Source organism: Plectropomus leopardus, chromosome 7 (assembly GCF_008729295.1).
Source record: "Plectropomus leopardus isolate mb chromosome 7, YSFRI_Pleo_2.0, whole genome shotgun sequence".
In the NCBI taxonomy this organism is placed as follows: Eukaryota; Metazoa; Chordata; class Actinopteri; order Perciformes; family Serranidae; genus Plectropomus; species Plectropomus leopardus.
Window position 1 is genome coordinate 29,940,670 of NC_056469.1, and position 27,624 is coordinate 29,968,293.

General features: G+C 39.9%; 2 protein-coding genes across 5 annotated transcripts in view; both read right to left on the reverse strand.

Annotated features, from left to right (window-relative positions):
- The window catches only part of mtmr11 (myotubularin related protein 11), a 49,484-nt gene extending 39,271 nt beyond the window's left edge, over window positions 1-10,213 (reverse strand). The window contains exon 1 of the mRNA XM_042490838.1: window positions 9,770-10,213. Within this exon, the coding sequence (XP_042346772.1) occupies window positions 9,770-9,826 (57 nt within the window). The 5' untranslated portion in view covers window positions 9,827-10,213. The remainder of the gene's footprint in view (window positions 1-9,769) is intronic.
- Window positions 10,214-15,309: 5,096 nt separating this feature from the next.
- otud7b (OTU deubiquitinase 7B) overlaps window positions 15,310-27,624 on the reverse strand; it is a 43,984-nt gene continuing 31,669 nt past the window's right edge. For 2 of the 4 annotated variants that reach the window (XM_042490362.1, XM_042490360.1), the window contains exons 6-12: window positions 26,951-27,078; window positions 24,948-25,054; window positions 23,873-24,000; window positions 22,916-23,065; window positions 21,880-21,994; window positions 20,930-21,008; window positions 15,310-18,473 (exon numbers count right to left, since the gene is read on the reverse strand). In XM_042490362.1, the coding sequence (XP_042346296.1) occupies window positions 16,983-18,473; window positions 20,930-21,008; window positions 21,880-21,994; window positions 22,916-23,065; window positions 23,873-24,000; window positions 24,948-25,054; window positions 26,951-27,078 (2,198 nt within the window). In that variant the 3' untranslated portion in view covers window positions 15,310-16,982. Of the gene's footprint in view, window positions 18,474-20,929; window positions 21,009-21,879; window positions 21,998-22,915; window positions 23,066-23,872; window positions 24,001-24,947; window positions 25,055-26,950; window positions 27,079-27,624 lie in introns of all 4 variants that reach the window. The other 2 variants (XM_042490361.1, XM_042490359.1) reach the window with 1 other exon arrangement.

Genomic DNA, 27,624 nt, shown 5'->3' on the forward strand with positions numbered 1-27,624 from the left:
GTCACAGATATAGACATTGAAACTGTAATGAAAGGTGGTATAATGTCAGCATGACCGTCAAAAGACAATCTATTTTTGCGGAAAACAGCGCTTTCACAGGGTAAAAATTGGTGAGACTCCTTTAGATGTACAGCAGCTGAGGAGAAGTCGAGCCGCAGCTGAGCAGCACTGCTTATGTGGGCAGTGTGGCTGCTCCCAACTGTTAACACGGGTGCCAAAAAAAAAAAAAAAAAAAAAAAAAAACCAAGAGGCTCCGCGACACACAGGCACTGCTCATGCAGGCAGTGTGGCCTGGGCGAAAGTTTCTGTGAGATTTCATTTCATAGTTTTTAAAATAATTGAAGAATGTAATCCAAATGTTGTAATACATGTATCATAAACTGTTAACTAACAGTAGAATACCGTGTAAACTGCAAAAAAAAGAAAACCTTACAAATTTGCTAATTAATCTAATTAATTAAACTAGAACTAAAAGAGCCATAATCACAGTAATAAAAACAATCTAAATAATAAGAGCACTAATTAATGTCACATGGGCAAGTTCACACTGGTGCAATATCTTGTAATAAAACATTTAATAACACGACAAGTGTTAGCCAATAGCATGAAGATCTCCATAACAAATATTCATAATATGGTTATAGTTCCAACAATTTTACTGACCATATTAAAAGGCTGAAAGCTCTGTTAGCAAAAACCACTGGAGAAAAACAAGGGTTTTTAGATTATACGGCAGGACACTAAAATTTTACAACACTTAGTTTCTGCTTGCCAGAGCATTGTTCATTTGTTTCCATCTGGCTTTAAAACGTCTTATGCTTTCCCTCAGTCTCTCCATCAACACCCACAGAAAACCCACAGCTGAATTCCTGTACGCCTTTTAAGAACATCAGAGGATACTCAGATGTTGTTTTGTTATTCCTTTTATAAATCCAGTGTCTTAGATCTGTTCTCTGAAGGCTGTCAAGACTGACAAACTTGGGCCTCAGGGTCTTGTGAGGCATGTGCACTCACTAGATAACGCTGAAAACACAAGGCGAAGTGCTGCTGGCGCTCCACTTCACACTGGGTTGTGTACATAATGTGATAAGGGTAATATAAATGGGACTCCTTTAGTTAAACATGCAAAAATGTGACAGAAGGACACACAGCAAATGCATTCATATGTGAAATCCAGGCAACACGGGCAACAGAGATAAGGAAAATTGGAAAGAAATAATGTCTAGGCGTAATCTTAAAAAGATCTCTGGGTCACGAATCACTCAAAACCACATTTCCAGGGCTGTGTTTACGCTGACATTTCACTTTTGCTTTAATTGTGTGGCTTCAGCATCCCCACTCTATCACTTTCATTTCTCCCTTGTGTTGCCTCTCTGCCCCACTTTTGCCCTCCTCTGTTCCCTCCCTCCATCTTCAGGGACTGCGGCCAAGGCTTATTGCAATTTCCATTGCTCATGGCTTCCCCTCGCAACTGCGGCCAGACTTCTGCAGTAAGCGTGCTTGTTCCTGGGTCTGGAACATACTTGGCTTTTCTTAAACAACAGGCCAAACTCACAAGGAAAGAGACTGAATGGGAATTTTGTAAGGACTGAAGATATAGCACTCTTCTGTTGTATGTAAAGCTATAAAATTTAAATTCTCAGACAATCCCATCAAAATAAAAGTCTTATTTTCAAATGGGACAGCTGAAACAATGCAATGAGATAATGAGAGTTTTTTCACCACACTTTTGTTTCCAAAGAATTTTCTGGAGGGATCTTAAGTCGCATGACTACCTTGTTTAACAAAAATCTGTACAAATAAGTTGAGGTGAAACTAAAAGAGAGCATTAACAGGTTAAAGAATATGATTTTTAAGGCTAGTTGGCTGTTCTTGTCCGACCAAATTCTCATTGGTTAGACAATCGCTGGTGTTACTTTAATAAAGCCGTGTGACCACCAAAGCCTGTATTTTGCCAGCTGGAAACGACACCCGTTGTTGTTGTTCAGCACTTGTTTTTGTCCTCTGAGATGACTGGACTTCACTGTGATTGGGCAGCAGGTGGACTGGACTTTGAAACTACATGTAAACATGTTAGTTCGACTGAAATCGTACTAAGTTGAATTTCTTGAAGATGGACTAACACAGCTAGCTATTGTGGTTGGGGTTTTATTGTGTACGCCTCAGTCGGTCAGTCAGTCCCCGCACTGGGCTTTGACCTGGAAGTCGCACAGCATAAATTTGTGGCAGAAAGCCAGGAAAAACAAAAGAAGAAGAAGGGAGGAAACCAAAACAAGATGAAAGCACCAAGTAAAGTGTAGAGTAGAATTGTGCATGTTAATAATTTATTTCCGTCAATAAATCGAGTCTCCCCAAGGGCTTGTATACTGGGACAAGGACATTAGTCCAAATAAGTGGCCTAATCCAGCTATAACTGCAGCTGTGTGTGTACACATACTGAGTGACAAGCGCAATGTTGTACCCAAAGTTTAACATTTTTCAACTCTCATTTTTAAATTGGAAAACGGATAAATAATCACAGAAGACTTTCAGTGTTAGATATATTATTATGGATTCTTTTTACTAAAGCTGGATTACAAAGTTTCTCAGACTGGAGCCATGTCCGAGCTGCAGGAAGGCTAGGGTTAGCTTCTGGGCTAAAAATAGTAAGTCTGTCTGTCACATGCAGCGTTACACAGATATCGAACATTACTAACAATATGTTTTATACAACATTGTCGACCTATTAGTTAACTTCTATAGTGTCCAGTATGTCAGATTTTTCTCAGTCCTATTCAGCACTTAGTGGTAAAACGCACTCGTGCATGCAGCTCAGGTAGAAAGGCGTTACAGTGCACAGTTTATTTTCAGATAATATTACAGTGGAGATTGCATTTATTTTGCACTTGTGGACGTCTTCTTGCCACAGAGTAAGAGTTCATGTCTGTGACAGAAAAAAAAGCTTTGGTGGTCACACAGCTCTACCAGGGGTAATTCTACCTAGGTTAGTTAATCTAGAAAAAAAGTGGAGATTTTTTCCCTAATCAACCAACTGGACTGGATGAAAAGTAGGAAAAAATTCAGTTGAAAAAGATTTTCTTTGGTTTACAACAGCCCTAATGCTTTTCAATCCAAATGAGAATAAATAATTAAATCATGGATACTTTCTGCAGTGCCAAAAACACATGGTGAACCTTTATCATCTGTTGTTAAGATGAAAAATTCTGGGTCTCTTTTAAAAGCATCTCCTTCTGAAATATGCTCTGCTTTGGGGCTCGTAAAATACACATTAGCTTTTAGCCACTGCTCACTGTACTGAAAAGGGTCACAGCCCGGTCTTTGTATTGGGCTTTTCATTTCCTCACATGAATGGGGACAGTCATACGGCATTGTGAACTGGCATGGAAGGAAAATGAGGACGTGAGGTAGTTTTGCTAAATGAGGCTCACTTTGAAGTGTTTCCTCTTCTTCCATTAAGAATAACATAAGATTTTTTTTGTCTGCATACATAAAATAGACTGAGAACTTTCATCATTTTTGGATCAGAGTCTTTCCTTTAATTCATTATTTTTCTTTTAGGAGCAGACCTGTTATGATGTACTGCTAGAAAGAGAAGACCTGGCATCAAATGTATTAATGCACTGAAAGCAGAGCCCCAAGGGCAAAGCAAAAGGACAAAAATCTGCCTTGAATATAAACAGCAGTTCCCAGTGAAATGAGGTCCAGAGTGGAAATATACTACCTAGTGAAGTGTATAAAAAATGCATCAACTGCATTCCAGAAAAAGCTGCATTATGACCTCAGTATGTGAAACACTGAACCTACAGAAAAGATAGAAACAGATTCTGACATATAGAGTGAAATAGTAAATCAATGTTTCATGAATTGGGAATTCAGACCGTTAATATTTAATGAGAGAATTTATGCATCACACTATGGTGGATATCCAGCTTTTAACCCGTTTCTCTGCAAAAGCCTGCAGCAATTAGCAAAGCTCTCCCCGTTGTAACGTTTTATTCTGAAACCTTCCACAAAAGGCCGCAACATGGCAATATTTGCAGCAGTGTCTGCGTTCTCATCCGTTCTTAATTACAACACCATCAGTGTAGACTTGTAGACGCACAACAAACAGATCATTACTGGCGCTTTTTAATGGTATCCCTGCTGAATGATTTGCTATTCATTGCCTCAAAAACATATTTGTGTTTTCATTTCATTCCCCATCTCTTGTTGCTAAAGTTATCAGTGTTAACGGAGAATTGCAAACATGACTGTGCAGTTGTTGACTGTAAGGTCAGTAAGAAAAGGTTCAAAGGTCATCTGAAGACAGATAAAACAGACTCTGCTCAGTATAGGTGGTTAGTAGTTGAAAAAAACTGTCCTCAGCCATGCAATCGCCTCAGTGAGGCTGTATTTGCGCCAGATTTACGTTGGATGCAGAAGTAGTGCGTGAGAGTTGCTCAACGTGTTGTTTTGGGGTTTTTTGGCACCCAATTAATCACAAGGCATTTCATTTTGAAATATTTGCAGGACTATGTTGTGTTGCAGGAGCTGGCACAACCTCATAAATGAGTGGAATTTGTGTGTATAAATGTGGAAAAACAGAACTCATAACAGCAGGCAACTCTACAGAGGCGTCGCAGCCATGATGCTGCCAGTGTGATCAAGACGAGTGTGCAACACGCTGCAGTTCGGCGAGGTTACCACCACGCACTGCTTCTGTGTCAAATGTGAATCGAGCCTTCGGTACAGCAGTGGGTTGACAAAAGAGCTAACATGAGCATGCTAACCAAGCCCCCAGGAGCAGCTCCGCACTTTAAAGCCAGTTCGACAAAGTGGCCAAACATGGAATACAACATCCAAGTCCGTCATGGGATTCTTCTTTTTAAGGACTCAGTGGCCAAACTATGCGCTTCATGATCATATGTCTGACACCCACAAAATGCAGTGTGTCCATCAACAGCAGCACTTCCTCCTCTTGGCCTCTGGAGCACACTTGCATGTCTAATCCTCTTACACTCTTACTGACAGTACATCATTGCAGTGTCAGCTAAAAGGCTTAAGTGAAAATCTAATGCCAAACAGAGCATTTTCAGTGGCTCATAATCGTATCGGATGTTTTTGACAATCACCTCTAGACAGTCTACAGCTCAGGTCCCATGAGCGAGATTATCAGAGCTATTACACAGACTCTAAACAGACAAACGACCTAGCCTCTCAGGCCTTTCGCGAGTGAATAGTGCATCTGGTTAATTATCACCCAATGCCAGATCGATATACCCTCTAGCAGGACCATAAATCTACTCTGCCATTAAGAAGAGCTCATTGTTGTGGTCTGTTTAAGCAGTGAAAGCCTCGGTAGATCAGGAACCGGCAGTGAATGTGATGTCTGGGTCCTATGGGAGCGGGTGTGGGTGTCTATACTGCTTTGGCCTACTCCTATCAGGCTTGGATCTTCAGCCGCTCTGAATAGAGCTCAGATGATCCCTCCTCTGGCATTTTTGCTTCTGTGGAGCTTTGTGCTGTGTGCCTTTCATGCTGACTGCTTCAAAGCTGGCTGTGAGATGCAGATAGAGCGAACTCAGGGGGATAAACGAAGCCAAAATAAGCCTGAATAAGCCTGCCATCCTGTCAAGATGCAGGCCTCAGCATCCTTAAGTATGTACCGCTGTTGTTTTTGTACTCAGTCATTTTTTTAAGCAAATTGCAGAACATTTCTTGATTCAAGCTTCTGAATTGTGAGGATTTGTTGCTTTTTGTTGTCTCATTTTGGACCATTGATTGTACAGACAAAGCAATTTATAGATGTCTCCTTTGATTTGAGGAAATTGTGGGCATTTTTCACGACAGCCCCTTTTTCCTCTAACATCCCTATAACATCTGCTAACATGTGGCTTTTTAATGTAATGTGTAAGGTTGCAATCTGCATTCACACCAAAGTCAAATGACTCTACAGAGGTTATGAGTATTTACTGGCTCTGATCGGCGTTGATGGAAACTCAACACCCAGGTGCACACACTAATTTCAGCCCTTAAGCCTAATTTATGCTTGGGCGCACAACACTTTAGAGGAGTGTTGCTTAACAGAAATGGCATATTTTCCACAGAAAAAAGTGTTATGCAACACTTTTCTCTCATAACTCTTACAGAATTTTCTTCGACAATACAGCGCCAAATTTTGTCGTGCAATGTGGTTGGTACAATTAAAGTTGTCAACACAGACACAGGGATTTTTAATTACATACAAAATCCAACCCCCACCTGCCCATGATAAACTGCGGGCCTAGGAGCTGATCAATCAATAAATGTAAGGTTAATAAAATAAACAGTGGGATATTTGTGTGATTTAAACAGCTGTCTTTGCAGATTAATTTTTACTTAACAAGACAGAAATAGACAGGGACCATGAAAATTGCAGGGCATCTCTGGTTACCATGGAGACTCAAGAAACCTTCTGCCAAAGCAAAAAGCGAGCAACACCACTCAATAAATCAGTCTTAATAGGAAGATGCAACACTGGGCCACCACAAAATACCGTTCATCTATGCCCAAGCAGCGCTCAAACACTGACCTAAATTAGTCTGCACCGAATATGAAGAGAGGCTGAATAAGTACGAGATACATAACAAGAAGCAAAGGTTTTCACAGGCCTCCATGCTGCTTACTAATCTGTTTTCCAGGCTTTCCGTTATGTCAAATACACAAAAAAAGACACACGCTAAAAAGCATACTCTTTTGCAGCAGAACTGTGTACACAGCGCTGGTTTACTGGCAATGGGAGAGGAGTCTGTTTTTAACAGGTTTACCCGTGTTTAAAAAACCTGCGTACAGGTGCTAATTTTGGTGGTAAAGGGATAAATTTCACTTTTTGCAAAACAAATTATTACTTGATTGTAATCTGCTAATAAAATGACAATTCAGTTGCTGCCCTATCATAATTTATGTCATCCAAAATTGCTTAGGTAATACACTGTGATTTAAAAAGAGGAGATTCACCAGTACATGCAAACTGCAAAGCCATCTGGTCCAAATTCAGGATTGGATTCAGTTTTCTACAGCAGTCTTAACACATGCTCATGGAAGAGAAACCCACCAGAGTGTGTGGGTGGCACATCATCACACACAGCCTACTACTCCACATTTCCATATCTTATGCTCAGCCACATTCTCATACATGGACACATGGGATTCCATTGGTGGGGGGGTGTGATGATTTCCGCGCGTCTCATTCGGGGGTAATCGAATTCAAAACTCCTCTACCTCCCAACTGCTGTCTCCATGGCGACAGCCAGATGTTGTGCAGTGCACATCACCCCCCACTCCACATGCAAGCCTTGCCTGAGGGCAGAGTAAAGAGGCATCTGTTACCGTTTCCCCCTGCGGCTGCTGAAAATAACCAGGGAGAGACAAAAAGCCAGGCTACACAAAGACGGTGCCAAGAGACTGTTCCCAGAGGAATGACAAACTCTGAATACTGCATACTGTGTACACACTGCTTTGTGCTGTCCATGAAACTAATGAGTCCTTCAAACCTCTATATTAGTGATACTCAACTTAAGGCCTGTGGGCCAAATCTGGCCCCCAACAGAGTGTTGGGTGCGCCCCCCAACCGTTTTTTAATTTACAATAGAAAGAAAGTGATTCACACTGGGATTTTTTTGTGTACAGTTAGTATACATAATGTGACAGAGTGCATAAAACAGCATAAAAATAGAGCTTGTTTATCAAAAAAAAGTGCTGGGCGCCCAGTAGGTTAGTTGGTCGAGGGCCCATGTACAGAGGCTGCGTCCCTGCTGCAGCTGCCATGGCTTTGACTCCAAACCCTGGCCCTTTGCTGCATGTCATCCCTCTCTGTGACCGTATGGCACTTAAGATGTCCTATGTAATAAAGGCAAAGAGCCTTTATTAAGCCCCTAATGTCCTAAAATCCTAGAAGCGTGCTAAAATCCTGGAAATGTCTTAAAATCCTCTAAACATCCTGAAATCCTACAAAGATGCTGCTACAACTGGCCCCTGGCCTCGTGTCATTTTGCAAAAGTGTCCCCAGGCAAAGCAAGTTGCACCTCTCAGGTGCTCCCAAACTGGGGCAGTATCTTACTGATCATTTGAAAGGCGAGGATTTCATCTTCTGAATCTCAATAGCACCATGTGACCTTTCAAAGCTCTGGAGATCGAAGCAGCTAAAACAGGCTGCCACTGTTCACTGCACAGGGGACGACGATCGCCTGCGCCATTCATCTTCCTGTACAACAACTTAATCCCATATGAGGCAAACCCCCTGCTATGAGAAGTGATTAAGATTCACCACCACTTCACCGCCTTTAATAAGGCATGCAGCCAGAGACAGCGACAGTATGTAGCCGTGCAGTAATTATGCATCTCCCTGTTGTCCAGACTGAAAGAAACAGCAGCCGTATGCAGCACAGTCCCTGTAAAGCTGCCATCGTGAGTTGTGAACAAAAATACCACAAGACAGGCCACATTCATGCTCTGAATAAGGCTCACTTCTTGAAGAACAACTGCAGGTTTCAAATCCAGCCAGGCAGCAAACCACCGGAGTGTACATTTATAGCTCTGCATGTTAAAAGACGGCCGGTGTTTCCTGTGCATAACATCACCTCCTTCCTGGTCTCTGCTGTTTAATCACAAGTGTTATAACACTGAGAAAATAAAAATGGTTGCTGTGAAATACACAACTCCAACCTTAATTTTTATTGAGTTGCAAGTTATAGTTAAAGTGAAAATAATTTAATGTAACCGTAACTATTCATACTGAAGGTGGCAAGTCCCAGAAAAGAGAGGAAAACAAAACTGAGGTTAGAGATTATTCTTTATCTTGACCCTTTCTGAAGCCACAAATATTTCTCCTTGAGCCTCCCAGAGTGACTGGAGGAAGTGCATGACCGACCCTCTCTGAAGAATAAATAGTCCCTAACCATACATTTTTATTTTCACACCAAATGAGAATAAGTCTTATTGCCCAACACATGCAAGGTGGAACTGAACAAGTGATGGCCAGAAGATGCCCCCCCCATGTTTTTGAAAGAAATCAAACCAGCTATTTGGCCCTTTGAAACCCGAGCAAGGGTTTCAAAGGGCCAAATAGCTTGCAAACAGTGTCTAAAGACAACTGATGTCAATTCAGGTTTCAAAAAGGTTTAAAAAGATTTGACATGCGTGTCCTCTTTGCACCACTTATCTCCATGCATATATGACAAACAGTCCCTTAAATGACATTAAAACACATATACAAAAATACATTCAAAACCACAGCAAATTCGTTTGTTTAGTTTTTTTTTTAAACGTGAAAAATGCAACTTGCAATCATAAGACATGACCAAAAAGTTTGCAAAAAATAGAAAAAAATGAAATTGAGAATAAGCAAATTATTAAACAAATATAGTTTTTTGTAATTTTTTCCGTATTATGGATGATCTAATAATTGCTACACAAGCTGCAGCACAAGACAAACCAGGTTTCAAAGGGTTTAACTGATTTGACATGCCTCCCCTTTTCCCCCATTTTGCACCACTTTGATTACCCCTCCACATATATAACGAACAGTCCCTTAATTGAGATAAAATACAAGTGCAAAAATACATTTACGCAATACGGGTTTAAAAATACGCTGTAATTCACACAAATCACACACAAAAGCACTCAAGGCTGACTTTTAAATATCAAAATTGTGCCAACGACATTAAAAACAAGATAAAACAAGTTAATGCTGAAGTCTTTCACTAAACAGAGCTGATATACTTCGCGTCAGTTAGCTAACTTATGACCTTACCTTGATATCTGGGAGCATTTGTCTCACTTTGAACGTGGTTTTTGATCCTGTCAACATTTTTTCACGACAGATAAACTCGACTTCGGTGAAAAAAACACGAGCGACTGAATGAAAGACGTCTTTAAAGAAATGTCTGATACCACAAGCTAACGGTCGCCGTGTTAGACTTCACGTTTTTCCATTTTGTTTAGCCGAAGACAGAGAAGAAAGGGTCCGGAGTCCGGTAACGGTTAGCCTGTATCACCGGCTGCTACCACCGAGGTGCTCACTGAGGAAACTATTTTCGCTCCTTTCATCGCTGTTCAGTCTGACGAGCCTCCGTGTCCCGAGAGCACACCCTGCCGAAAACCCTGCAGCGGTCACCGGACTGTTACTAAGCGGGGTTAGTCACTCACTAACGGGGCAGATGTGTTCACCGTTACTGCCGCTTTCCTCCCCATTGGGCTCTGTTTGTTTATCCATTCGCCATAGTGAAACCAGTGAAATACACACTGGTGGAAAAAAAGTGCAGCAGAGGAGCTTCTTAAAGGGCCAGTACATCTGGAAAATTAAAAAATATATGTGTGAGCTGGATGTCCAACACTGACGGAGAGGGAAGTTTTAGAAGTTGTGCATAACAACAGAAGGTGCAAAGATGTCTTTTTTTGGCTTTGAACATAACTCAACAATCCAATGTACTGCAATGTAAAAAATAAGTACAGAAATCTATCAAGTACTGCATTCAAAACAAGTAAAAGTAGAGAGCAGGGGCGTTTGTAGGAGGTTTGTAGGGAGGTCATTCCACTATTTTTTAATTTTTTTAATGCCTTTTTTATGCACTATGCACTCTGGTATGGATGATGACAAGTGACACAGATATATAGGTAACACATATGTAGCTAATAAAAAAAATTATATATACATTCAACATGGTTTTTCCAATTTTTTTGACATCTTATTATGTTTGCAAGTTGCATTTTCCACATTTTTAAAAGAAATCAAACCAATTTGCTCAGGTTTCAAATGTGTTTTTCTATATGTGCTTTTACGTTCTGTAAGGGACTGTTCATTATTTATAGACAGATAGATAGATAGATAGATAGATAGATAGACAGATAGATAGATAGATAGATAGATAGATAGATGAAATTCCCCAGGTTGTCTCAAGAGCTGACAATGTTACATTATATTATTGGATTATAAGTAGTAATATATATTCATTTGTAAAGTAGCATTTTACGGCTTCTGCTGGTCCAGGTAATTTTACCCGCTATATTCAAACTTGAGTAGTTTAATATATAATAATATGCAAAATATTAGAAAAGTACTTCAATACTGTATTGTACTCTAAATATGGTAAATGTAGGGGTTTTTTGCAGCATTGTATTCAGAGGACTGAAAAGTCACATCAATCTGTTTATTTCAAGTTATTAGAAGGTTTATTTATTTGTTTTAACATCGCTTGTCATAAATGTGTCTCTTGTGGTTCTCATATAAATTTGATGTTTTTCTCCAGTGACATTCAGTGAAACAACGTTTGCTCTGCACAAATGAGAGTCGAGTTTGATAGTTTTCATAGTGAGAGCTCTGGCTTTGTATTCAGGCAACTTGTGGTTGAGGGTTTAAATTGAAGCAGTAGCTGAACCAGTAAGCCGACATCCATAAAACCATTCAACTCTTGACCTTCTGGTGTCTCGAGCCTTCAAAACACCCCCTAAAAACAACAAAATTATCCTTTTAATTCACCATCTACAGCCTCTTTTTGCTTGGCAGTACCTTTTTTCTGGTCCTTTCGCAGGTCTGTGTGGGGACTGGCTCCTCTCCTCTCTCATCCAAACTCGTGGAAAGAAACCACCGGTAACTCTCTTCCAGACAAATACAGGAGGCCAATTCAGAAGAAATTCCTGTCCAGAGGGAAGGGGGAAAGTTTGAGTAACCCTGAGCGACAGTGTGTGCTGCTGAACAGGTGGGGAGACGGTGTCCTTGTGAACTATAATAGAGAGAGGTCTGGATTTTTTACCACATGGGAAACTGTTCAATATTACATAAGGGTCTCCGATTTCTCTAATACATAAAACAGTCCCAGACACAGGACCTTGCATCATCTGAGCTGGAGTTATTCAACAATGTATAATGCAACAAGGTTATACAGAATGGCACAGATAACAAATAAGCATTTACAATAAAATATGTAAATGAGCTTTTTGTTTATCTCTTTAGTTTGTTTTTATTTCACAGAAATGTCGCTGCAGCTCCACTTTAATGATTATAACATGGACCTTATTTAAAATCATATATATCAAAATAATGACACTTATCAAAAAATACATATCAAAATAATGACACTTATTCTCAAAGTGTTAATATTTCAAATTAAGTCATTTTGCAATATTTATTTCAAAATACCAAGTCATTATTTGAAGAAACTAATTAATTATTTTACAATACTTCTAGTCATTATTGGGATACACTGTCATTATTACAAGATACAGGGTCATTATTTCAATACACTAACTCACTATTTTGAGATACATTATTTTGAAAATTAGCATCATTATTTCAAGATACTAATTTTTTTTTGAAGTGATCATTATTTTGAGATATGAATATCTGAGTTACTTCATTATTTTGAGAAAACTTCTCAGTAAAATGATTTCCAGGATATTTTGTTTATTATGTTTGCATAAATTGGCCTGCACAGTCACCACTGTTGTTGAGTTAGTGTCTCAAAATGAGCTTTTTCAAAATGTTGACCTCATATTTGACCTATTATTATTATTACTATTTTGCAATATTAAAGCCATTATTTTGAGTTACTAAGTCATTGGTAGATGCTTCTTACAATGTAGCTTGAAAATTGCTGAAATAGTCAAATATTAACACAATTTCAGATAATTATTGATTCATTTTCTGTCATCTAAATTCTGATTCCAAGCTGTGCTAGTCAAGCGCTGAGACTTTCTGTATAGGTTAAATTTAAATGAGTAAATTATATTTTTATAGAAATAATCCCAATGGTAACACTGAGGTTGTAGCTTTTACGAACCCCCTATCTGTAGATAACAAAATATTTTTTTCATATCGAACACAGAAAAGGGAGAAGACATGGCATTCTTGAAATACAATGAGAATTTATTCAAACGGTGCAAAAAAAATTAATAATTATAATAATAATAATAACCTAACATAAAATCTGATGTTCTTTCTATCCAGATTGCACTGTCACACAGCCTTAGGGCCCTCCTCTCAAAAAAGAAAGAAAAACATTAAAACAATAAGAAATAAAAAAACAGATCAAAATACCAGGACAACTGAAATCAAGTTAAAATAATGCACAAATTTGGTAAAATGGATCGCCATTTACATGCAACAGTTCCAGTCCCATGCAACTCGAAGTATTCCATGTTAATGTCACTGATGATGAATATTCTGCTCACACAGAAAATACAGTGTTGTACAATATATAAAAATATATCGGATCAGCTGTGTCGCAAAACTAATTCTGAGCCATTTCTCTTCTGGTTTGGAGGAAACGAGCTGGGTCAACAAGAACGCTGCTGTCATGTTTTAGCATAGCACGGCTTGGTGGCTGTAGAAAAAAAAAACGAGTAAACAAAATGTACAAATCAAAAAATAAAGCAACAAACAAATAAAAGCCAGACTGCTAGACAATTAGCCATGTGAGAAAGAACATCCTAAAATGTCGCAACTAAACTTTCCACAAGGAAACCTATTAAAAAATCTCACTATAAATATATATTCTCAAATGGTGTTTTGTTAGGTCAGCATTGAGGAAATTAGTTTGCAATGAGAGAGCCTCCGGGATCAAGAGGCCCGTCTGGGAGTCGCCTTCGAAAGCCAAAATGTCACTTTCTGGTTATCCAGGCTCTTACAAGCTTATCATCCATACCTTCACTATCCAACAATATACATTCTTACCCTTTTAAAAACACTGTAAAACTTTGGGCTTACAAAAATAACTCAGAACATATTTATACAACCTCTCATTGTTTTTGTTTTTTTCCTTAAATACAAAAAGTGAAGCCTGTAAGGTCTGATGTCTTACATGTTTCTGAGGCATCCATATCATCGCAAAAAAAAAAAAAAAAAAAAAAGGTTTGTCTAGTTATTACTTTGGAGGGAGGGAAACAGAGTATGCACACACACATTTTTAAAACAGGCTTCCCACAGTAAGGGTCTCGTCTGAATTCAAATGCTAGTGCATGGACACATGTCAACACACATAAACACAGCAAATGCACATGTTGTTTTTGGGAAAATAGCATGATTTAAGTGTTTTATGGTTGTTTAGATTCTAGTGTTACTTTAAACGCACAGGAAATAAACTCCCTTCTTCCTTGACCAGCTTAGAAAATATTCTAATATAGTGTTACATAGTGTTGAATTAGCACTGCTGAAAATGATTCCCGAGCATTTTGGTTATTTGTATTTGTTTGAGTGTTTATCTTGAGGGTCCAAACACCAAGTTAAAAAGAAAAACAAAACAAGAGTGCCCTCAACTGGGCAAGGCAGTGAATTGCATACTAAATTGTGCTTTTCTAGACGTAATGCCAAAAAGAGATTCAAATCAACTCCAGTAGGGCAAGGAGAGTCACACCACCTTAAATAAAGTCCTCACCATGGCTTATTATGAGGAAAATAATCACAAATTTCTAGTATTTTAGTAGTCATTTTCAGCTGTATATTTGAAATTATCATAAGGAAGACTCAAAAGAACAGAACATCAGCCGGTATCAACTTGTTGATACGCCAAACTGATAAGATAATGACATTAACTTCAAGACAGTTTAAAAATAATTATAATTTGTTACATTTTGGGGCAGTAGTAGCAGAAACTGCAGGCAATTACGCAAGCAGCGGACACTTGATGTCGCACAAACAGGATCGTGACTTCACGGGGACAAATGTTGAAAAAGGCAACTAGGAAACTGAGTTAGATGGTGACGCCGGCACCAAAATGCTTTAACTCTACAGTAACTGAATCCTTTAGAGAAACCCTCTCTGGCCTGTGCTCCTGATTTCCCGTGAACGGAGGTGGCAGTGTCTGATGAACAAAGGACAACAGTCAGGCCACTTCGAAAAACAGTAAAAAGTTTTGGATTTACGGACATCAGGAAAAGTGCTTGAATTTGTGCAAAAGGAGATTACGCGACTGGATTTTAGAGGGACGAACGCCAGAAATTAAGAATCTGCTTCAGTAGAACTTGAGAGTTTTCCAACTAATAAGCATTAACCCTTTAAAACCTGGATCGACATCACTTTTCTTGTGTTCAGATGGTTTCACGAGTATTAATACCTTCAAACTCTGAGCATTGCTTTGTTTTTTTTTTTTTTTTTTTTTTTTTTAGAAAATATGGGAAAAAGTCAATGAACATCTTGGCAAGAAATGGTCTGCATTGTGAGGAAAAAGTGAATTTATATTTTCTAACAAGGAAAAACATCCCCCCCCCCCCCCCCCACTCCCCGCCCCGATATTTCTAAACATTATAATTATATAGTCATTATTATTATTAATAATAATAAAGCATTTCTTCATATAACTTCTGTGTTTGTTTCTATTTTTTGCTATTTTTTGGGTCATTTCTCCTTTAGCTTTTCACTGTCTTCTTCCCATAATTTCGAAAGAAATCAAACAAATGTGCTCAAGTTTCAAAAAGTTAAGATGTCCTGTGAGGACCACATGAATGTGCTGTATGACCTTTCGTTGTGTGATCATGAGATTAAATGTAACATGTTTCACATTTCTTAACCACCGGAGAGTTTGTCATTTCAAAACAGAGTTTTTAGAATCATAACCAGAATCTGTCAGTACAATGTGAATGTCATTGTGTATCAACATCCAACAAAAGTGCATGCATTCCTTTGCAGCATGCAAACAGAAATTGGAGACAACGGTCATGAAAAAAGTGTGTCTCTTACTTATTGACAAATCAGTTATTATGCTTCACTTTTCTGAAATCCAAAATTGCGTTTAGTAACATTTCATTTAACTTTTCAGCATGTTACGCACGTGACGGGTGTCTCCAGAATCTGTTGTGCTGGATGTAACATTTTCACTTTGTAGTGTGTAGTATTGCATGCCTGTTTTGGCCACAATAATCCAATTCCTCAACACCAACTATTGTTACATAAAGAGGAAGACCCAACCAAGAACACTGCAACAAACATATGAAATACTCTGGATCAGGCTCTGGGAAACACTATCTTATTGTCTTTGTTCAACAATGTGGCCAACTGCATTAAACCTCCAATAGGTTGACATCTTTATAATTCAATTTCTAGATATATGAATTGCGTGACATATATTTTTTTTGCCAGACGGATAACAGTGCACAGCAATTTCCTTAAATGCATGGACATTAACGTGTTCTGGGGCGTTAGCACCACAGCAGCCCGCAGAACGCTCATTTATAAGCATTGCACGGAAGTTTAAATTTGCATTATGCAAACGGTGACCGACAAGGATGACTTCTGTTCTTTCCCGAGGTACATGTGACGCAAGCATCTAGTAACAGTAGTGTAAAAATCGGAATAACACTGAAATCACCCGAACCGAATATGACTTCAAAATGCTCAAACATCCCTTAATTAACCAATCCAAACATCATCACATACCACAAATGGAGTTTGTTTGTGCTTGCATCTCTGTGTGTGTGTGTGTGTAGCAGTGTGAGTCTGACTTAGTGTGAATGTGTGCATGTTCTGTGTATGTGTGTGTTGATGAGTGTTGTGTATGGCGCCTGCCATATACATTCTCTCCACTGGGAGGAGACAGTAGCAAGGCGTTAAACTGATAAAGGAGGAGAGCCTGCAGCTCACACACACACACACACACACACACACACACACACACACCCATGCATGCACACACACACACACACACACACACACACACTCACACTCACACACACACTCTCATACACTCATACACAACGCCTGCATAAGAGCCACAGCAAAATGTAACAGAAGTGCAGTTAGTTTATTCTATGGTCTAGCATGTGACCCCCAGCAGCCAGAAACCACCCTGTTTATTCTGGAGTCGACTCTCTGCCACTTTCTGAGGTCGTCTATTCCAACAGGAAGTGACAAAAAAGGGAGGGAGCTGGTTGTGCCTTTCTCTTGTCCATTCAGAGGCTGATCCGCCCCAGCCATTATTATTTATTTTTAATTGAAAAAGGCCACTCATCAAATTCAAGCCAAAGCAAAGGTCCGTTCAGAACCTGTGGATGGCCGGTTCTGGTTCTCTCTTCTTCAGCTCTTCCCGGTAGCAGTAGGAGCAGTAGTTGCCCGTCTCGGGGTGTCCGTAGTAGGTGCAGCTGGGTGTCCGACAGCGGCTGGACTGCAGGCTGGCCAAACCACCGGCGCTGCCCAGTGAGTAGTGCCTGACTGGGGGTTGCCCGCTCCGTGAGTCTAAGTTGGAGCGCACATCCCTGAAGCCGTTGGTGTAACTCCCACCAGCGGGTTCAGATCCGGGGTAGTCCGGTGGGTCGAATTCAGGGGGGTATGAGGGCGCAAGGCGAGAGGGACTCAGGGAGGCGGGGCCTTGTGAGTTATTGTACTGGGGATGGGAGGGAGGCTGCGTTGTGGGGCAGTGCCGGGGAAGAGTGGCGTACGAGGGGAGGCCGGGGTAGGAGGCTGCCGGGGAGCCACCAGCTAGCTGGCGCCGAGTATCCATGTATCCGTGCATGTGAAGATGCTGGGTGAGGGGCGCCGCAGCAGGAGGCTGGTCTATGAAGGAGGGCCGAGGGATGGGCACAACACCAGAGTACATAGAGGGGCTCAAAGGAGAGGGCTTGACTTGGTTAAAGGAAGGTGACGGGTTCTCCGACAGCTCTTCTTTGGCCTCATAGGGCCGATATGTTAGCTCCGTGCCGCCAACTACCTCCTTCTTCTGTGGGTGGACGCCATTGGTGACGCCCTTCCTTTCTGCATCACGGCGCTGTTGTTCTTGCTCGGCCCGGAAGCGCTCCTCTGCATCGGCAAGGTAGCGCTGGATCATCTCCTCCTGGAAAGGTTGCCGGTTGCTGGTAGTGAGAAGGCTGGAAAAGATGAACTTCCTCTCACCCTGCATGGCGGCTCGCAGGATGCCCAGGCTGACCTTGACATCAGCGCTATACTTGTAGTTCTCGCTCTCAGTGCTGCTCCCGCCGCTGCTGCTCATGCTGCTCCCTGTTCCGTTGAGACGCTCGCTACCTGAGGAGGGGGAGCCTTTCCCAGAGTCCTCTGAGGCGTGGGCTGAAGGAGAGCTATCCTTGCTGCCCTTCCTCCCCCTAAACGAGCCCTTCTTCTTTTCCATGCCCTCCTGCTTGGCACCTCCAGCACCAGCGTTCTTTCCCGTCATCAATCCGCCCACGTTCTTCTTTAGCTTGCTGCCCAGAGTCTTGCCAAAACTTCCAAGCTTATTGGCCACAGAGTCTGCCCTCTTCTTGTCTTTATCCTTGTCTTTCTCCTTCTTGCTTTTGTCCTTCCCCGCTGTTCCCGTCCCAGCCCCCGCCGATCCACTGCTGGAGGAACTAGATGAGGAAGAGGAGCTGTTCTTAGCCAAGGACCCTCCTCCATTGACCGTTGATCCTGTGGTTGTGTCTCCGTTGCCGTTGGAGCTGCTGCTGACTGACTCCTTGTCTGACTCTCCTGAGTCTGGAGGCGTTCGTGCATCCTCTCCAGCCGATGCTGTGGGCGACTCGGGCTGGGCCAGAGGGGCTTGCTGCAAGGAAACAAAACAGAAACACAAAGTGGTGGAAAAATACTGTAGAAATAGTACATCAGGCCCTAATCTGCTGAACAAGTCACCACGGAACAGAAAACAAAATCGAAATTTCCAACTCAGTTGTATGCCTCCAAAAACCTATTGTATAAACCTATAAAACATTCTTAAGTCCAAGTTTGTTCTTAAGTCCAAATGGACGTGTGCACCAAATATGTGAAATTTCCCTCAACGCATTGTTGGGATGTCATGTAAATTTGTAAAAAATTCCCTTAAGGTGTTCTTTAAATAACACGATAACTACAATGAGACAGATGTGAAGTCACAGTGACCTTTAACAATCAAAGTCTCATCAGTTTATCATTAAGGTCCAAGTGAACGTTTGTGCCAAATTGAAAGAAATTCCCTCGCAATGTTCTTGAGAAATAGCATTCACCAGAATGCAATGGACAACCTTGACCTTGAACTTTGACCACCAAATTCTACTCAGTTCATCTGTGACTCAAAGTGGGCGTTTGTGCCAAATTTGTTGTAATTTCCTTGAGGTGTTCTTGAGATAACATGCTAACGAGAACAGGTTGGAGAATCACAGTTACCTGACCTTTGACAATCAAAATCTTGTCAGTTTATCGCATAGATTCATGTGGCAATTTTGAAAAAAAAAAAAAATTTAGTTAAAAAGATAAAAGTTAAAAAATCCCTCAAGCCTTCTTGAGATATTGCGTTTACAAGATTGAGACAGAAAAGATCACTTGCGACCTTGTCTTTTAACCTATTACCACCAAAATCCAATCAATTTATCCAAGTAGATGTTTGTGCCAAATTTTCATAAGGCTTTCATAAGAAATGGGAAAAAGAAAAGTTCTGGTTAAACTCAAGCAGCACAGGCACATGAGCCTCAGGTGTGGAAGGAAACAGGATGTAAAAAGAGTGATTCATTGAGGTGTTTTTTTTTAACCACAAATGAGTCAACACAACTCAGTTTCCAAATACCTTATCTACAGACATTATAAGGAAGCTCTAAAATAAACAATGCTACATTTAGAAAAGGCATGACCTACATGATGACGCACTATCTCAAAGAAGAAGAACTTAGAGAAAGTCCCATCTTTCAGCAATAATGACCATCACACAGCAATCATATGGTCGCATCTCTAAACCAAACGACCCTCAAAACTGCGTTCTATTACACGGTTTTCTGCATGGCCACCAGTCCCTGCAGCTCAACCATGAAACTGTCGTGAAACTTGTCCTCCCAAGCTCCTTGCTGTTAGCATGTGGCACACAAGAGGAGCTTTGTCGCAGTGTTTGCATGGCGTGACTTTATGACCTGAATGGCCCACTGTAATATGTTTTCACATACGCTTTGTACAGCAGTCAGGGGACAGCTGGTCCGAGGGAAAAGGAAAAAATATTGCCCTTGTTTGTAATGAGTGTGGGAAATTAACACTAACCATACCAACAGCCTTGGCATCTGTCTGATAATAACATTTTGTTACACAGTTGGGGTTTTGGTTGGTAAAATACTGGTCTTCCCCTCAACCAGCTTTCATGGTTAGTTAATACAGTGGTTCCTAACTGACCCAGCCACAAGGTCCTGATTTCTCATTAGTTCAAGGACCGCACAAAAGAGAATTTACCAAATATTCGATTTAATTTGACAAAATGTAAATAACACATGAGCTTAAAAAAGAATTATATAAAACATATTGCAAGAACAAAGTGCAATTAGTTCAAACCAGGTGCGTTTCTAGAATTTGAGGACATTGGGGGCTTAGCTTCGACCTCTGTAGGGGGAAAAAAAATCACCCAAAAATGTTAAGAGAGAACATGCATTCCAAAACCACAGGTATGTTCTCTTTAAAATAAGAAAATAATTTTTATTTGATGATTTTCTTTATCCTTTAGAAGTATTGGTGACTTTTAAAAACTTTTGGCAATTTTGTTAGCAATTATTGTTTTAAAAAAAAAAGTGCTTTTAATTATTTGTTTTTATTTTGGCAATTTTCCTTTTCTCTAAAATTATTTGCAATTTTTTTCTCTTTCAATTTTTTTATTTTTCATTTTTGGTGATTTTTAATGAAAACATGCCTTCCAAAAAAATCACACCATTTATTATGGCCAAAAACTGCACTACAAAATAAAAGCTCTTTTCTGCAAATTCCCTTTACTTCAAAAGAAAGTGCGTTTTTCACAAACTATTTAGGACTACCTTGGACCACCAATTCACTTTTGCACCATGACTCACCAGTTGTGAACTACTGCGTTACAACATAATTCACTGTTCCTTTTATCCCTGATTTATCTTGCCTGCCATTGCAAAGGGCAGTTTCTGTAAAACCAGGATGACCAATAAAAGTTATGATGAATCCTTTTGTCTGAGCTCCCTTTGTAAACCTCCCTGCTGTAGGGGAGCAAACATGAGTCAGGATGGACGTGTGGACTTTCATCTTTACCTCACAGGGCAGGGGCAGCCAGGTGACCGTCATGTAGCTGTGTAACATCTGGAGCTTCGCCTCCAAAGAGAGAGCAACACTGAAAGGAAGACAGAAAGAGAGAAACAAAGCTCAGTGAGAGGAGATCTACGTTGTTAAGGAAGTTGATATTTAAAATGTCAGGTAAACGTGGAACCACAGAAAACAGATCCGAACTAGAAATACCGCCGCGCTTTTGTATGCCTCTGTGCATCAACAGCCACTTGTGTAACATTATCTCTGTTCACCTTTTCTTTTTTTGTAATTCTCTTTTTGTATGTTTCTAACAAAACAAAAACAAGATACACTTTCAAATGAACATTAAGACCTTTCAATCATGTAAAAAGGGAAGATAAATAAATAAATAAAAATAGAATGAACAAATGGGGGAAAAGAAAACAAAGGAGGTTATTAAATAAATAAAAACAATAAAATAAAAAAAGGGTAGAAATTAAGTTGAGAAGCAAAAAAACCCCAATAATAATAATTACATTATGTAGTTAAGGTTGCTGGATATACAGTAATAGGTGTCTGTCCACCTTTTCATCTGAATAAGAATCCACACTGTCACAAACTGACGTTAATGAGGTGGAGGGTTATTTTTACTGAGCTGCTATTTTGGCGCTGCTTCCCTGGTCCATTCATAGAAGGTATTTAAAGCTAATCTTATTGTCAGTGGCACTGAGTGTCGCTAATCTGGAGTCAGGGGTCAATCCCTACACACTGACTCTCGGTCCTACGGGGACAGCTGTCGATAAGGGAGTACACATGCACGTAAACATGCTCCACTTTCGCTGTTATCTGTATCATCTGTGACCTTTAATAGCAACGCTGACAAATTCATTTGTGAAAGAAACCTCGTGAATACATCTGGCCTGACAAACAGAGCAGGGTGTAAATATGTAAGAGCTGTTTTTAGAAGGAGACCATACCTCGCCAGCATCACGTTGTCTGTGTCATCCTTGCCCCACTCCCAATCTTTCCCAGGATCCACAGCAAAGTGCAGAGGCAGCATTTTGTGCTCCGAGTCAGTGAGAGGGATCACAACTGCTGGTAGAGATGGGGGAAAAAATTCTTAGAAAAAAGAAACGTTACAATCCAGCACTCTCGATTGTCTGCAGACAGAAATATTTCTGAGTGCAATCAATTGTTTCACTTTCTATTTTAACTTTTAGTCCGCTGCGTCTGACCAATATTGTTTTTGGACGGCCCTGTTTGATATTTTTAGGCCAGGAAACAATTCCATGTCTGGCCAATGTCTCGAATTTGAAGGATGAACTTGTAATTTCTGCACAAACTTCAGTGTTTCTCCAAAATTCCATCTTGTAAAGAGGAAAAAAAACATAAGAAACAGCATTTACAAGAACACTTCACCTGAAAATGACCATTTATATATTATTTACTTCTTCGTTCACCATGTTTTCCTCATGATTTCAATGTGACACCTGTTGAGTTACTAATAAACAAATGGTAATTTTTCAGTTGAAATTTTCCTTTAATATGGAGTAAATTACATCATAAAAAAGATTGTTTTTAACCACAAATCTTTGACTCTCTTGGTCCAACTTTCATCAACATATCCTTCAACTTTAACGCAGGTGGTCATTTGGTTGCTTGGTGTCCAGCTGGAGAGATCACTGGATATACTCAAAAGCCCAGCGGTCGTTAGTCACCTACTCTTAAATAAACCACTAAGGTCAGTATTAAAAAAAGACAGACCCATCACACAAAAGCAGCGAGCAGTTAAGTGGGTCCCGGTGCTGTCAGAAAACTGGTTGTAAACATTGCACATTAATATATGAGAGTTATTTAAGGGCTTTTATTCTCACCAACTCTTCTCCAGAGGAATTTATCAAACAGCGTTACACCCATGATTGATTATTTAAAATGTCAACTGCTTAATAGGAGGCTGCTAAAACAAAAATCGATACTCAGATGATATTAAAAATAAATGATGCAGAGCTTTACCTTGCTCTTTGGAGCTGTCTCTCTGCTCCATGGAGACTAGGGCGGAGAAGTGCGCCTGGTCGTACGCCAGGACCAGGGGCGAGCGATGGCACTTGGCAGCTGGCACTTCCAGTGGTAGGTAGATGCCTCCGAAGGGGATGGGTGCAAAGGCTAAGGGAGAGTAACAAGGACATTTAACATCCGAAAAGGACGACCTCTGCTCAGTGTCCCGGAGATAAAGCACACCGGGAGGATCTGAGCCGAAAATAGAGACGAGCTATTGACTCTACCAATAAATTAAACTGGTATTTAAAAAGAGCTCATTTTCAGGTTCATACTTGTGTTTAAATGCTTTATTTTCCTTATTCTGTCTGTGCTGGAACATCTATATTCACCCTGTGTCTGAGAAAATTTTTGAGACATTTATTTCACTGGAATTTCATTTTTACCAACCTCCACTTTTCAGCTAATTTGTGTTGCATGTCTTCCATAACAAGACCGTTGTAACATCAGATATTACTGTAGAAAATCAGCACTTGTGTCAAAACAGTGCAAAGCAAAGTAAGAACTTGCTGCAATTATCAAACTATTAAGGCTTCGCAGGAGTGCTGCCACCTGCTTTGTGTAAAGAAAAAGATATGCATGCATGCACATTTGCTCTGTGTGACAGAAATAGGTCGCACAATATTTGGCAGGAGCTCATATTGTTTGCTTTACAATGTTTGAGATACCAGTTGGGTGGTGTTTACTTTATTAGGACAGCTCAGGCAAGTCATTAGTCACTGACAACTCAGTCAAAAAGGTTTTTCCTTCAGATTTCAAGAAGTGATTTTTTGCCAAGTGTAGTATAAATTCTGTGTATGACAGACCTAATTTGTCTCGGATAGAGAGAGAACGGCTTAAATGATGAAACTGTGAAAAATATGATGAAATCTGGAACATGCTGCATTAGCAATGTGAGGCTCCAGGCGTATTTACCCTCTCCTCCAGAGTCCCTCAGCATGGTGTCGGCCACCACCACTATGGGCCTCCTGAGGACGTGGGCCAAGACAAAGACGTGAAATTCCTCTAAACTCTCGTACACTGGTTCATCTGAGGACTCCGCCCTGAGGACAACAAAAACACTGTTGTAGTAAACAAACACACAATTGTTTTCAAAAGGTAATCAATGTTTTCTTGCATTGTAATGGATTCCTTATGATTGATAACAACAACAAAAACAAAAAAAGAACATTGTGGGTTTTTTTTGCAGGACCACAATAATAAACCATGGTTCATACACATTTTTACAAATACATTTCCATGACTTTTTCATGAGTCTGAGGCCCATTCTCTGAAATGACCATCAATACTCCTTAACAGTTTTTTTTCATCACTATATGACAGCTTTTTTAAAATATATATTACAGAAAAAAAATCAGATTAGGATTAAAAATGAATATTTGAATATAACTTACGGACCATTCATTATTTACCCTATAACTTTAAATTGTCGCGTTCTGTAGTTATTTTACTGCTAATTTTTGTAAGAATACTGGCCATTTTCTTCTTTAAAGATTTTTGGGATATTTTCTTTTTTTAAAAAAGTTGGGGATTTATTTTTCCTTAAACATTTTTTGCCAGTATTTAAATAAAAAATGTGGCATTTCTGGGCTATTTAAAAAAAAATGTTGGTGATTTTTTTTAAAAAAATATTTTGGCTGAGTTTTTCTCTTTTTTTGCCAGTTTTAAAGAAAACAAATGGCGAGGATTTTGAAAGAAAACATGCCTGTTGGTTTGGAAGGCATGTTAAATCACCAAAAATCAGAACTAATGTAAGAACTGATAAAAACATTAACATAAAACATTAAAACTAAGAGTTAGTATTGTAGAGCGTCAGTATATATGACCCACTGAACTTAAACTTGTTACAATAAATAGCAGATTGACTAAAGCGAGGGCCAGCCACTCAGTTCTGACTGTGAGTGCAGTTGTTTGTTCATGAATAAAAACATGAGTGTGACTAAGTGTGCGTTGGGGTAACAGTCCCTGCATTGTCCGAGCCAGACCTTACCCGTTGGTGCCGTTGGTGCTGTAGTGTATTCTGGGCTCACTGGAGGCCAGCTTCAACAGTTCATTCCACTCTTTCTGCCACTCCTCCTCCGTGTACACCAGACCGGACTGAGGAGAAAGGAAGGACACGCACACGCACACGCACACGCACACACACACACACACACACACACACTTGCCATTTAGAGAGGGAGTGTCAAATGTCACAAAAGCATGCGCTGACGTTATGGCGTCTTACCACAAGGTTACATGCTGACAATTGAGGGAAGAAATTTAAGAGCCTTCATTAACCCCCATGTTGTTAACACAGCAGCAACAAAAACCTCATCATTATGTTTAAATCGCAATATATGGACAAAAAAATTCTTATTTGATGTTTTTTCCTTCAGAATCAACACTCTTTTTCACCTTCAGCACAATTAGACAAGAAAATGTTCCAGTTCAGCCCCAGTCCTCCACCGCTGCCCACTGAGCTGCTCCACTACAGCATCTTTAGTTTATTTGCTGAAGGACACCTCTGTGGGAGCTGTTGATGAATGGCTGAACATTAGGCAGTCATTCGTTTGGCATCTCATCTGTGGGTGTCTGCACGCTGTCTGCAGCCACTTAGGAAAACACTCAGTGTGTTGTTATGCTTTCTTTAGTGGGGAGGAGAGTGAGTACGCGTTTCCGTACAGAGGAAATTTTTTTAAAAATAGTTTTAAGAACTCCCCTTTTTATTGTGTCAACACTGCAATAAGTGGAAATGACCTTAGTTCTTAAAATACTTTTTTGAGTTACTTTTTTTAGACCTAATTCAGAGTAGGTGTTATCCCAGCATAAGAAGAATTTTAAGATGTGTAAGTGTACGGTGAAACACAAAACACAAAGAGCTAAGGAACAAAAAGTGACTATCAACTGTTAGAGACATAAAATGTGCCATGACAATGAGGTAAAAAGCAGCAGTGAACTAATGTTACCCTTCCAAGAACAGGAAGCTGAAAGAGAAAAGGTCATCGGTGTGGATTATACGGAAGTGGTTTTGATATTTAAATCCTGCCAAACCTGCAGTGCAAACTTAAAAATGTTTTGTTGTTACAGCAGCTATAGCTCCGATACACACACATTCACTGGACGCTTTATTAGGTACGACGCTGAAGAAGACTTCTGGTTGAAACGCGTTCGTTGTGTTGCTGCCACAGGCCCAAAATTAATGTTATCTAAAAAGGACATTTCTGTGTGCTGACGGTCAGTTTTTGTAGCTTTAGAAGTTACACCTCTACGTTCTGATGCAATACAACTGTTCTGTAAAAAAAAACCCAAAACACAGTCTTATAAAGCCTTTAAGGTTGTTTTTGTTTTGTTTTTTTAAATCTTATTTTTTGACACTAATAGAAGCGTTGAACAAGGCATTCACGAACAAAGTAACATAGAACAGGAGTGAAAAAGTGATTTTTTGCCACGGTTAGAAAAACATTACCAGCGGAAACACTGTTGCTTCTGCTATGCTGCTGTCCAGACAAACACAAGGTTTTTAGCTAGAAGGTAAATCTTTATTATTAAACTCTCCTCTACCTCCTCTGATAACAACACAGACGACCGTGTCGATGTAATGCCACAATTACAGTTACAAATGATAGAAATCCACCATGTTGGACGCTTGTCAGAAAAATGTGTTTCCCGTGAAGACACCCATCAGAGTTTTGTTGTTGGCATAAAATTTGACAGAGGCAGCCGCCTTGCATTTTTCTATACAAGAAAAAACCCAGTGTGTTATGAAAGAACTGGGATTGCATGCAACACAGTAAACTCATTAACAATAGTGAGCTGTGTGCATTTGACATTTCAGATGTTTTACAGCAGACATGCTTGCCACTGGTATGGCAAGCATGTTAAGGCCTTTACTTGTTCATTGTTTATGTTTACTGGTGCGATGTTCAGAAGCTTCTCCACGCCTTTCCCTTCACTCGGTCATCACAGAGTTGCAAAAATGTCTGAGAGAAATGTGCAGCCTCTACAACTGACCTCTTTGTTTTGCTGGGTCTGCTGCCACCTCCACCTGCGCTTTAGTGCCTCTCTCTCCAACCCGTGATCCATCAGCGCGTACAGGGACTTCCGTAGCATCAAGTCCCGGTCATGAAAACCCCACATACCTGCAGAGAAAACAAAATTTGTGTATAACTGAACATGAAAATGGTAAAATATTAAAGAACAGCAGGCATTTCTGAAGTGTTTTTCAATTTGTTTTAGTGTTGAAACATTTAAAAGACACAAATTCTGTCAGAAATGAACAGTAAACCCATAGAGCTCGTCAGCCTGTTGGTGTGCATTATGTATAAATACAGGTGTGGTTTCATCTTTTTAAACATCTGACCTGATGAAGATCTAAGCAGGATCGAAACACTGTCTTCAATAAACTTGTGTGGCATGAAGTGTGCAGTCATTACCTTTTTCCTCATGTTAGCTGTTTCTGATAGCCTTGTACCTACGTGATGTGCATATAACTACCCTTTTTCAACCTATAATTAAACATGAAAATGATGAAAAAATGAAGAGCAGCAGGTGTTTCTGAGGATTTTTGAATTTATTTTTTGTGTTGAAATGTTTAAAAGATATAAATTCTGTCAGAAATTAACTATAAACCAATAAATAAAAAGCTGAATTTGTAGCCAGTTTTTGTCTGAAACTATGAGTGTATT